Genomic DNA, 13287 nt, shown 5'->3' on the forward strand with positions numbered 1-13287 from the left:
TAATATCGTTTTAAAATGACCATTCGGTATTTCCCGACTGCTCAGGATCCAGAAAAGTAGGGAAGTCATTTTCTGAAGTCGGGATCGGGACGGAATTTTTCTTTCCGATCCCGGTCCCGACTTTTCGAGATACCGCACACCACTTCTTATTATTATTCATTTTAGTTCAGCACAAGATACATCTTCCAAGTACGTTGAACATAATATGCTGTGCATTCCAGAAAAGAAATGTTCAAATGAGCATTTATGTACGCTATATTTACACTAGGCTATGCACTTGTATTTTTTCCTCAGTGCACAACATGTTTGGGCATGTTTATATTTTAACAAATGATGATACTTGCATTCCACTTATGTTTCTGACAAACTGTTAATTGTTATAAAATGTAAAATATATTCACATTCTCATCCTCTAATCATATATTTATGCCGTGCAAATAAGCAATAAATTTGATATTTCGTAACTTGAACACATAACTTGAACATTTGAAGCAATGATAGTATCATTCATTTGCATGTCAGAAGTTAAGTTTAAGATGATACAAGATGATAAACTCATCCTCATACCTATGTGGGAATTATGTAGAAATTAATGAAAATAAACAGTAGTATTAATCGTGACAATAGATAACGTGAATATGAAGCCTCGCAGCAGCGGTCCTTAACAATCATATGAAATATGAATTGGAGAAAGGTGGATGAATTGTGCGGTCCTAAGGATAATTACTCATAGCCGGGCATGTAATGGAGTTAAACGAATTGTAAAGAGTAAAGACACATAAATTTTGATTGGAATACTTTCAATCCGTCAATACTTTTTCCATCAAGGCAGAAATATAGTTTTCTTGAAACATTTATTTAAAACAAAATTAAAGGCGTACATACAACTACAAAGATTAATTCATTGATTTCCATTCACTTGATCATACAAGTATAAGTTTCACTATGATATGGGGTATGTCAATAATATTAATGTCTAATTTTGAATACAAGAAAATTAACCTATAGTCTAGTTTTATCTATTAAGTTAGTAAAAACAATAATACTTTAAGAAAGTTAAGAAGTAATGCAGTGTATTTTGTAATAATAACAAAAAAGTTTTAAAGTTAATGTATCTTAATGGAAAATGTGACACAAATAATCTTCTATATAACAAATGTTACATTAGCAAGCTCCTTAGTGTGGTTCTAAATTTAGATGTATTTTTATTCTTGAAGAGATAGATAATAGTAGGCAAATTGTCCATCGCTATTTTTTTTTTTTTAACATCCTGTGTTGTTTCAAATAATGGAAAGCAGATGTTGTCCTCTGCTTATTTCAATTTGTGATCACCAGATTGGGGAACACAGACTGGAGGAAAATGGTGATGGGCAATTCGCCTACCATTTCTTTTGCCAATGGTGTACAATTCTCTCTCGTTTTTCTCTACATATTCACATAAAGCAATAAAAATACGAACTGCTAATTTTTCATTCTATTTTGGTTATTTATTAAACTGTACGCATTTGCATTTATATTTGATAAATTTACTTTGCTCTTCCGGCCATTTAAGTCAATTGAGATGATGAAGAAGTGATAAAATAGATGAATGACCAATCACAGTTCCCCTTACTTATAAGAGCGACCACAAGAAAAAGAACCTTCCTCGAAAAGTCCCCGCGCACCTTCCTCCACTTCCATTCAACTCGGGCTATAAGAGAGCTGCTCCACTCTCCCCCTCCCTCCACACTGGAGTACGGTGCACAGGAGTCGCGAGTCTACGCAGGTATCTTTGCTTGTGGTTCCACTATAATAGTAATATAAAAATGTACAGTTACCTCACTTAGTTATCCGGCAATTTGTTTCTTTATACATCATATTTGGAGAAGATACAATTCAATCTATAGGTGTACACTGTATATAACACACCTTATTACTGACTTCCTTGACCCTGGCTGGATGTACAGGGACAAGGAAAACAAAGAAATGAGCATAATTTTCTTTTCGGAGAAGATGTTGAACCTAAACCAAAAATAACACAAATGATGAATTCGACAATGTAAATTGATGAGATTTAGTAAATCATTTGATGAAGTGAAACTAATTCTGAGTGGACTAATCGCAAAGGACATAATCAGCTCAGATCCTATTACTTCTTCATGGTATGTGACGTAAAGTTCCCGCCCAACCGTTTGACGGCGTTAGTGGCTATCGCATCTCCTTTTCCACAGCCTGTAGTACACATCCTCATCTAGACATTGTTCTTGTTCTGGTGTTTAATATCTGCATACTGCAACACTGTCGTTTTGTCATTTCACGTGACTTCACATTGAAGTGATGCATTCACTTGGCCGGTTACACGTCATCGCACGCAAAAACTTCAACCGTTACCATGGTTTTGGGCCAGGGCTGCCTTGAGGTCTGTGTGCAAGTCCAATAACAATTTGTTGAGTTGAGAGTAGTTAGTGTCAGTGGAATATGAATATGTTAGAATAATATGCATCTACGTTGCATCAGCATGTGTTATTTGAGAATCTATTTGTATATCTTTTTAGCTGTGTATCTAGTAAGTACATTTAGGTCAAGGTACAAGTACAAGTATTGTTATGATGAATGTACTGTTTGAATCCGAAATTTGTGCAGAAAGTTCATGACACAGTAGAATTTATTAACTTAATAGGATTACAATCAATGGGATTTCGGTATTTCTTTTAAATAATTTTAATTCAAATAATGGTACTATTATAGTATGGGGGTGACACCTATAAATGATATATTTCGCACTTTTTTACATTGCTAACGTACTATTTTTGAATGCGGAACATTTCCTAAGGTGATATAATGCATTTCTAACTAAGATAATGTCTATTTCTTACAGTTACGAGTACTTACTGTTACTTGTTATTTCGATTCTGTAACACATTATGTCGGGCGATAGCGTACTGGTTCAGGGCACGTTGTGCGAGTGTTTTGTCGATTTATGCAGTGTTGCAATCTCTTTCACCGGAAAATACCTACTTTCGTGCCCGGATTTGAAATTATGCTAATACCTCGCAAACCACTGACGTTAGCCCCACAAACCATTCACGTTAGCCCCCATAAACCATTGACGTTAGCCCCAAAAACCATTCACGTTAGCCCAAAAACCTTTCACATTAGCCCCAAAAACCATTGACGTTAGTCCCACAAACCATTGAGGTTAGCCCCAAAAACCATTCACGTTAGCCCCCAAAAACCATTGACGTTAGCCCCAAGAACCATTCACGTTAGCCCCAGAAACCATTTTCCGTAAGGTTAGGTTAGGTTAAGTTAGGTTACGCAAGCATAGTAAAAAACAAATAAAAAAATGAAAAATACTCGACACGTCATGTTTTACTGAAAACACGGCGAGTTTGAAACACTGACTACGGGGTTACGTCATCTGACACAAGGAACATTGTGCTCTCGTGCAGAAAGCAAATGGCGGCAGCAGAAACAGCGTGTCGGACAGAGATTTTCGCAGAAAACAATATGTATTCGCATTAAAATGGATCAAAACTACATTCACGAAGTTCCACAAATCTACAGAAAATGATTTCCGTAAGTACTTTCTCCTGTAAATTCGAAGAAATCCGTCACCCCTATAGTATAATGTTACCCAAATAATAGCTTGAGTACAACATTGAATACTTTTTTTCGTTAGGCTATTTCTTCATTCTATTTTATGGTCATACAGCTAATCAAAACCAGACCCCAAGTTAAAAACTGGATTTTGAGCACTGACATGTGAGACCGTATCAGGAATTAAGCCGGGATTCCTTGATTAGAACATTGACGAGACACCCTCAACATCAAAGTTAAGCAATTTTGCTCAGAATGATACGTAAAGCAAGTGATAAATCAGCAGTAACCGAACGTGAGGTAACGGAACCGCTGCGGTTCAAACGACAGGGCGTCAGATTGCACCGCGGGAGACCTGTGTTCGATTCCCGGAAAAGTGTTTTTTTTCAGAACTTATTTAGAATAGAAATTTGTTTGATGTAACCAGAAAACTCTGAAAGTTCAGCAGGCGGGAGATTTAAATCGACCGTTGGTTAAACCAAACACTTGCAAGTACATTTCATTTTGTGCCGCAATTTTTGAATGTGTTTTATCCCATTTATATTTGGAAATTCCTTTTTAAGGGATCTGGACTGCTAACAGTTGGAATCGGCGCATACATGATGCGTCAGGGTTTAAACCTCCCGACGATCCACCCAACCGCTGTGATAGTTCTCTTCATTGGTTCAGTGGTATGTGCGGAAGTTCTCTACGGACTGTGGGCATTGACAGCAAAGGACTCGGAGCTACTTTACATTGTACGGGAAAGTACATTAATAAATAATAATGATCAGAAAATACTATACGTAATACATTTTACATGAAAATATTTTATTGCGATAATGTAGAGTTGTTTTACTTTAAGTTTTCAACTTTTCCTTTCGGCTTGTATTCTGTAATGTTCATAGTATGAAATATTGGTAAACAAGTCATTGTATGTGAAGGCGTATTAGACAGGAACTTAAGTATTTTGCTCAATTTCTTCTGTATATAACCTGTCTTCAGTTTTTATTAATTTTATATAATTTCAGAAAACAACACCAAATTGCTATTTAGATCTGTAGATCTAATTTAAACCGAGCTACAGTACATATCAGTGTTAATTTTGAATATGTAAAGAGTAATCCCCAATTTTACACTGCTGCCAAACGTGTAAATTAACAGTTTTATTTTAAAATCTGCAATTACAATGTAGTAGTTTCTATGTAAGTTTGTTTGATGTAATAAGAAATGTTTCCTTAATACAATTTTATTCATTCAGAGCAGTCATGATGCCGAACCAGTTTCCCTTATTTTCACTAAAAAATTGCCAATCCTCATATGTGTGTGTTTGTGTGTGTGAGAGAGAAAAAGAGTCATTACACAAACACTAATTTGATTGCTTCAGTTTCCTCAAACATCACATATTTTGCAAGACACTGTAATTTTATTAGCAACTGGCTCAATATTTTTTCCTAAACAATATCTTCTTCCGTTCTCTCTTTTTCAGTTTGCATTCATAGTCGGAATAATTTGCTTTGAGAACGTAGTAATAGGAAAGGAACTAATTGAAACCAGTGTGACCAACCCCACTCACTTCTGGATTGAGAAAATCCTGAACGAAAACTTCCAGAAACGCAACACAAAGGAGGGCTCTATGAAGGAATGGAACAAGATACAGTCAGAGGTAAAGTTTCTTCATAAATTTCGTAATTTGTGTCTTTCATGAGAAGATTGCAAATATCCTGCAGTTCTCTTGCACCCACATTTTAAGGAACAAAAATTTAACAAGTTCTTGAAGTTTTTAAGTCCACATTATGCACAGACATGCTAATCGGGATTGGACGTATAGTTTAAAGTGGAATCCGAACCACTACATGCCTCCACCGGGTATCGAACTTGGGACCTCTTGAATACAAGGTGACAACGTTACAACTACACCAACGTGGAGGCCAGAAACAAAGAAACACACACAAATTTAACGAACAACAGTCATTTCTATTTCTGTCCAGTAATGAATGGAATTTCCCTATTTCCACCATTATGGTGACGACTGTGAAAAGTTACCTATTGGTCCCAAATGGTCCCAATGTTCTTTAAATTTTCCACCGAGACTAAAAGCTTGAGGTTACATGTTCTTTCATCTGTGCATAAAAGTAAGTAAACTCACGAACAACAGACAGAAATCAGATTTGTAATACGAGCTAGAATAATAGAATACCACCCTTATCTGTGATACTACATTCAAAATAAGTGTTTTTATTTTGTATTTAGATGCAATGTTAATTAATTTTCAATGAAGAGTTGCAATCCAACATTCTTCCATGTATCTCCACCGAGTATTGAATCCGGGATCCCTTGATTGCAAGGCGACAGCTTTATCACTCGGGAACGGATTTCTATTTCCGTACCTTCTTTTTTGGTCCATCCTACACGTATTCTATTTAGATATCTTTGTTTTATGTACACAGCACCCTTCTACTGAAATTCTATAGGACCTAAAAATGCATAAATGAACTATAAATTCATATAAATACTTAAATGAACTATACATTCCTATGAACGCCTAAGAGCCCTATTTTGACTTGAAAAACACCTTCCGTACCATTCGCTTAACTTTAAAAATAACTTTTTCCACCACAAAGGTGTTTGAGATGGATGAACCTTCAGACCTTGAACGAATCCGAGCAGCAAAAGAAGCAATGCAACAACAAGCGGTGTCAACATTCGTGCAAATTTCCGCCATTTTCCAGCCTGCATCACGAATTTGGAAAAATGTGGTGCGAACTGACTGAATGGGGCGTTCTTCGTTGTTAAACGCTGTACTTCCCAGGCAATTAAATGGACCGTAGATGTAGCATACCAAACAAAAATGCGGGCTATTTTGGAACGGAATCGTACTTACAAAATCATTCCGTTGTTAAAACGGGGCTGATATTATTCCCGGTCTCCAAGAGTGTAAGAGCGCGGGAAGATTCCAAGACTAGCTCCGTCTGATTGTCTGCTTCGAGTGCCTGCTGTAACGAGTAGGAAATGCAACCCTGCAAGTGACCAATCACGTCGTCTATTTCCACCATCGTCACAACCGTTAGGTGAAAGGAAAGGGGAGGGATTGCTCAGGAAACTTCAACTACCCTAGTATAGAGGCTGTTAATCTTCGTTCGGCTCCTTGTCAAAAATCACGGTTGTCAGTCGGAATGTGTAGGTCCTACTAACACTTTGAAATTCCTGAACCTGATGGTCTTCGGGCTGAAGCTATACATATATCCTCTCTCCTAGGATTGAACCTTAGGATGTGCGAAGTTCCTCCCCTTCCTAAAGTGGGGGTTCTTAGCACACTATAATCTAGATGAAACTCATTCTCATTCAAGATGCCGCCGAGATTTTTCCCAGCTTATTGGGTTTTTACGCGGGAGTTTCCCCTTCACACTCTTGTAGTCTTTCCAACTCTTTCTAATTTCGACACTTGGTAAAAGTCTTCTCTATCAAGATTATAAACCAGGAAGCATGAAATGGAGGCTTCCTCAAGGGAGAAATCCGGCTTGACTGGATCTATTCTGACGGGAAGACTATATATAAAACATGGGGCTATAATGCATTTGGAGAGTGCATTACTGTCTCAGGCGAGGTCTGCGCCTTTCGGTGTGGTTGCCGGTTGACTCAGGTCGGGCGCCACTCACCCCCGCGAGCTCCTTTGGGAGCGGGGTTGTTGTTATTGTTCTTTTTTTCTTCTTTCTTTGTTTTTTTTGTTTACAGAGAGAGAGAGAGAGAGGGAGGGAGAGAGAGAAGACCACTGCGAACCTGCTTGCGGTTTGAGTTTTGAGGTTGAGGTTTTTGAGCACACTTTATGCACAGATAGACACAGATAGAGCCTGCGATCTCTTCGTTACAAGGAGACGATACTCCTTGGGGAGCCCCAAAACTGCATTACGAATCAGAAGCAGTTGCGTTTGTGAAGTTTGCACCAATAACTTCCTGCTGCATGAAGAGAAGGTTCTCCATGGACAGTTCTGGATTTTAACGATCACATTGAAAGTTAATGGGATTGTTACAACCCAGAAGTGTCCGTAACTACATAATCACCCACTCACAGAAGGACTTCACCACATTGCACTAAAATAGTAACTTTTGTGTACAAATTGCATCTAAGTCAGTTATTTCATAAAATTATATCTAGTTATTAATTATGTCTATTAATATATTATAAGCACCTACAAGTTCTAAAATGGCGTTTATAAAGTACTAAATCTTCCCTTTTTAGCACCTAAAAATCCGTTCCTTAGTTATCACTACGCCAATGGGAAGCCCTTTCCGTGTGGTGGTCATATACAAGGAAAAGAACCAGTACAACATTTGCACATTATATATTTTACAATGCCTTACTGGGAAGTAGGGGGACAGCTTACTTTGCTGCTAACTGTCCTGGACGTCATCTTTGTAGGGTGCCTAAGGCACTGAGACAATCACAGTTAAGGAAAACGAAGTAATAAAAAATGTTACTTGTAACTGTATTAAAAATGTTTTGGGCCACTAACGATTTTTAAGAACTTTGTCTAATTATTTTGAAATGTATCTTCTATCTTCTTACATGGAATGGTACGGATGTGAAATGTCAGGTCTGTACTTGTAATACAAAATGAACTATCCTTTGGACTCATGTAAGGAAGAAGTGATCTTGATATGCTTTCACACTTAGAATAGATGCTGTGGTGTTGAGGGACCGGATGACTGGCTTAGAGCGAAAGCCGCAATTCCCTGGTCCTGCTGTGGGCAAAGAAATGGGACCTTCTGCTCGGACACGTCATCGGAAAATGTCTTCCAAGATGGCTGCACCGACGTCATTACCGATAAGTTCAACAGGTGCTTCCTGTTTGCTGGAATTGGGGCGACAATATTTGCAGGAATTGAGGTGAGTTCCAAAAATGCAATCTGGAAAATCGTGATGGTGGTTTTATATGATATTGTTTATCACACAAATTGAGTAAACACAAGGTGTATCATTTGCATTGTAGATCTCGTTAAACTGCTCTCACATGAATAAACTTCTTAGTATGGTTTTATAAACAAAGGATGAACGCTCCAAAGATAAAACTAACTGCAGTGATTCGCTAGGAATGCTACGAACAATATTTTAAAACATAATTGAAATATACAGGGTGTACTAGAAGTGATAGCGCTAACTGAAACTGTGAAAAGTACACAGCTTTCACTTGTGACGTGCCATAGTACTACTTAGTAACAAATAACAGAATTAAAAGATTCACGGGTCATTCCATGACAAATCACTAAAGAGAATGGAATTTTTGACCTCATCATTTCCGAATTTCATGAAACTCTCAGACTTCGTAGCATTTGAGGAGCAAAGAATATTTGCACAATAACAGCCAACAGCGATGCATACTTTTCATGTAGCAGGGTTGCCAACTTAGGGAAAAAGTGAAAAATTTGACGCACGGGGGCCGAAGAAAAAAATCATAACTGTTGTTGCAGGTAAGCTAGAATCTTCATGTTGGGCTCATTTTAAAGCTAAATTATTATTCTTTTAATAAAAAATAAACTTCTTTAACTTCAATCAAATTTTTATGTCAAGGTCATATCATATGACCTTTGACCTTGAAAATTTTCAAAACTGTATTTTTGAAAGTTTTGAAACTAATACATATGGTGCATTAAGATGTTGTCTATACAGTACGTGTCAGAAGTATCATCTTGGGATGGCATTGGGAACAGGAGCTGCTGAAATTTATAAACTTAACGAAAAAGTGTTACTGTGCATTGACTGGGATACAAACACTGGGAACGATGCACATGTTTACATTTTAGAAAAGTACACAATAATAATAACAAATAACATTACGTATAGTGCAGATTAGTGGCATTTCCTATTCCTCATCTTCTCTTTTGAGGTCTTAGTGTGCGAAGCTGGGATCTTATATGTCCGTCCAGTTTCAGTTCTTGGATCTACACTAGTCAGAACATCCTGGATGGGAATTCTTCTTATGTCTGGATGTTAGGGATATACATATGATGGAGAAGGGCCATGTGGATGAAGAAAACTGATAACAACCTCATAAGAACTTTCACAAACATCGATAACACATCCCAACCACCATGCATGATCATGAATACACGTCACAAAACCTTCATCCAAAGGGCGACACTGGTGTGGTGTTTTTCACTTCTTATGTCTGAAGAAAACCTTTTCACAACAAGTTATTTTGGTGTCACAAGTATTCCTGGATTCAAACTTCTCCTAGGTTTAGGATTAAGTGATGACATTATTCCACATTCCCTCACTAGCTTTTTTCAAGTAGTTCGTATCATGTGATTTGTTGCACTTGTAAATTCATTCTTAATTCTTCCAATACTCCAATCATTAGGTAGTATAGTCAAGATTTTCACTTTAGCACTTCTTTCTGTACATTTTTCAAACTTTTCTTGCAACTGCTCCAATATTTTTCCATCAGTGCCTACTTTTGTTTTCTGCAACCTGTTCTTCTGCTGCTGGTATTTGGAATATTTTGTTTTGTACTGTTTCTGTAATCTTCCTTATTTTGCTTTTGCTATAACCTGTTGATTTAATTTTTTTATGTTTGATGGGTGATTCTCCAACACTTTGTAAGCTTTCATTTAATGCATGAATGTGGAATTCATTTAATGTGGAACTTCTCCACTTCCTCATCACTACCATTATCACTTTCTCTTTGTTCTCTACCCATTGTGTCTTCACCACTCACTCTGTTGCTTGTTCTGATTTGAATTTGTTTTCTACAAAATCACATATCTTGTATCCAATCTTTTCTATCATCCATGGGAGAACATTTCTTAATTGTTTTCTGCTACTGGTATGTCCTTCAATATGAAAGGGCTTACAGCACTGTGTAGGTACATAATAGTTCTTATCCATTGTAATCTACTGCAAACAGATCCACACACACACTAACAAGATGAAATGTTAATAAGCACACTGTCACAGGACACCTTTCACTGCTTGAAAGACTGTAGCTGCACTGAGAACGAAGTAACCGAGCACGTCTGAACTTGCTTCTTGGATACCTTCAGTGCAACAACTGCCTAAGTCCACTGCACCAGTGGACAGTAACTATCATAGCTCCTGTTCCCAATGCCATCCCAAGATGATACTTCTGACACTTATAGATAACATCTTAATGCACCATTTGTATTAGTTTAAAAAAATTCAAAAATACCGTTTTGAAAATTTTCACGGTCAAAGGTCATATGATATGACTTTGACAAAAATTTGATTGAAGGTAAAGAAGTTTATTTTTTGTTAAAAGAACAATCCTTTAGCTTTAAAATGAGCCCAACATGAAGATTCTAGCTTACCTGCAACAACAGTTATGATTTTTTTCTTCGGCCCCGTGTGTCAAATTTTCACTTTTTCCCTAAGTTGGCAACCCTGCTACACAAAAAGTATGCATCGCTGTTGGCTGTTATTGTGCAAATATTATTGTTTCTTCAAATACTATTAACTCTCACAATTTCATGCAATTCGGAAATGGTGAGGTCGGAGGCTGTGTGATATGGCATGGAATGGCCAACCTCCTAGACATCATTGTTCATTTTTATTACAAACGACTATTGTACTGTACAATATGTTCCATGTCCGGCAGTGTTCAGTTTAAAACAAAGAAACCTCAGAGTGCGCAAGGAGACAAGCGTACAAACAATCTATTCAGTGGCGGATCGTAACCACACATTCGCAATTATCTCACAACCAGTTCGTTTGAGACCCCATGTTTACTGATACTCTTTCCTTCTCCTATCGTGTACTATTCACCGTTTTAGTTTACGCTGTCACTTCTCGCAAACCTTATGTGTATACACACACACACACACACACACACACATCAATAGTTCCAATTCTCGCCACCAGGGTAAAAAATGGCGCTGTAAGCAGTCAAAACTTGGTATAGTTACAGGAAAAACACTATAAATCGCAGAAAACAATACTCTTTGTAATAAAATATCGCTACAATTTCACTATTCGAATTACATGAACATTACTAAAGGAAAAAGCAACAAGCGTCACCAACAACAACCAGGGAGCTCACACAATGGTTAGGCAATGTCACCGACTTTGACGTCAGAGTTACGGAAAATTCCACGTTTTGACTGCTTACAGCGCCATTTTTTACCTTGGTGGCGAGAATTGGAACTATTTTTTTTCCATAATCCGCGAGCGCATTGCTTCATTAGCATATCTACGAAGTTTCAAACTGCTACTCTCATTACAGCCCGTGCTGTACCACTCTGAACACCGTCACTTTAATTATAACCACCTGGTATATATATATCAGTGGCGTATGGTACGTCAAGATCTGGACTATCTCATTACGACATGTGGGAAGAAGAGAGAAGACTAGACCATGTATAAGTGGTTAGACACTCCCATTTCGCTCGTTCTCGGCGTCTACAAGGAAGTCACGTTCCCATGTCAACGCCAGTCAGGTTGCAAACACCTAAGAAATGGGATTGTCAACTCCAGAATTTTATTCACAATTTATAATAGATTTTTCTTCTGTATTTAACTCTCTAGGCTTCAGGCTTCGCAGATAGCCTAGCTAGCTTAGAATATACGCCCCTGATATATATATAAATATATATATATATATATATATATATATATATGTGTGTGTGTGTGTGTGTGTGTGTGTGTGTGTATGTATGTATGTATGTATATATATGTATGTATATGTATATATCTTGACCATTGAGAATCTGTCTGGAGGCACATAGTGCTTCGGATCCCACTTCAAACTGTAGGTCCAGTCCCGATTAGCCTTAATGTGCATAAAGTGGACTCAATCAATCAATCAATTATTGAAAAGGTTTTACTATAATGGGGCCCTTCATTGATACTTTTCTGCATTTTTTATAAACTATTTTGCCAGCGAAATTCAAACAGCATGCACTTTCTTCTTCCAGGCTCTTGGTGTTTTGCTAACGCTGCGATACGTTAAAAAAATTGAAGTAGAAGCTAAGCCATGAAGGAGTGGAAGATGAAGTAGCTAATCATCTTTGATTAATATAGAGTAAGATGTAATATAAATAAATTATTACTTAAAGTTACAACCATTTGTGTATAAATTATTAAACTTCAGTGAACAACGCCACCAACTTCGGAAATACAAGGGAGAAGCGAATGGAAAACCTAGAGTACGACAGAATTTACATGACGTATCTATCAACTGTTATTTACAAAACTAACTCAAGGCTGCAACACTGATCTAGTGGTCTTCAAAACGTTACTTCTGTCGTTTTTAAGATGGAGCCTCCTCCACACACTTGCACCAGTGAAGAGCAGTTGTTTCTTGTCATCTGGAAGCCTCAAACTTACAGAAATTGTCTAGCAAATGAAAATTCAATAAATCCATGCATGCTTTCCACACCAGAAGGTTTACGAATGGAGGAGGAATTTCGACAATGGCCTCAGTTCGCAGGTACATGGGTGGAAAGACCTTCGCAGTGGCTCATAAGTAGGGCTAGGATTTTGATGACCTAAAAATTCGTAAAAAATGCCCTTAAAAAGATGCATTTATGACCTAAAAATTGCCAAAAAATGACTTTAAAAATGACCTAAAAACCGTTAAAAATTCCAAAGTAAAATTTTATTTGCACTTCAAATTACAGCAACTCTAGTATGCAACTTTTGACAAATTATGAGAGGTTACTGTTCAGTTTTGAGTTGCAGTGTGTAACGAATATTTTCTGTAAATTTTTCAAAAA

At 37.3% G+C, this 13287-nt stretch overlaps 1 protein-coding gene across 1 annotated transcript; it reads left to right on the forward strand.

Annotated features, from left to right (window-relative positions):
- The first annotated feature begins 2419 nt into the window (after window positions 1–2419).
- LOC145987643 (leukocyte surface antigen CD53-like) lies at window positions 2420–12610 on the forward strand. Its single transcript, XM_083122168.1, has 5 exons — window positions 2420–2545; window positions 4143–4316; window positions 5048–5224; window positions 8234–8446; window positions 12487–12610. The coding sequence occupies exons 1-5, from the start codon at window positions 2477–2479 to the stop codon at window positions 12547–12549; spliced, it is 696 nt and encodes a 231-aa protein (XP_082978294.1). The 5' UTR covers window positions 2420–2476; the 3' UTR covers window positions 12550–12610.
- Window positions 12611–13287: the final 677 nt, after the last annotated feature.

This window comes from Lepisma saccharinum, chromosome 1, assembly GCF_977018435.1.
Source record: "Lepisma saccharinum chromosome 1, izLepSacc3.1, whole genome shotgun sequence".
Classification (NCBI taxonomy): Eukaryota; Metazoa; Arthropoda; class Insecta; order Zygentoma; family Lepismatidae; genus Lepisma; species Lepisma saccharinum.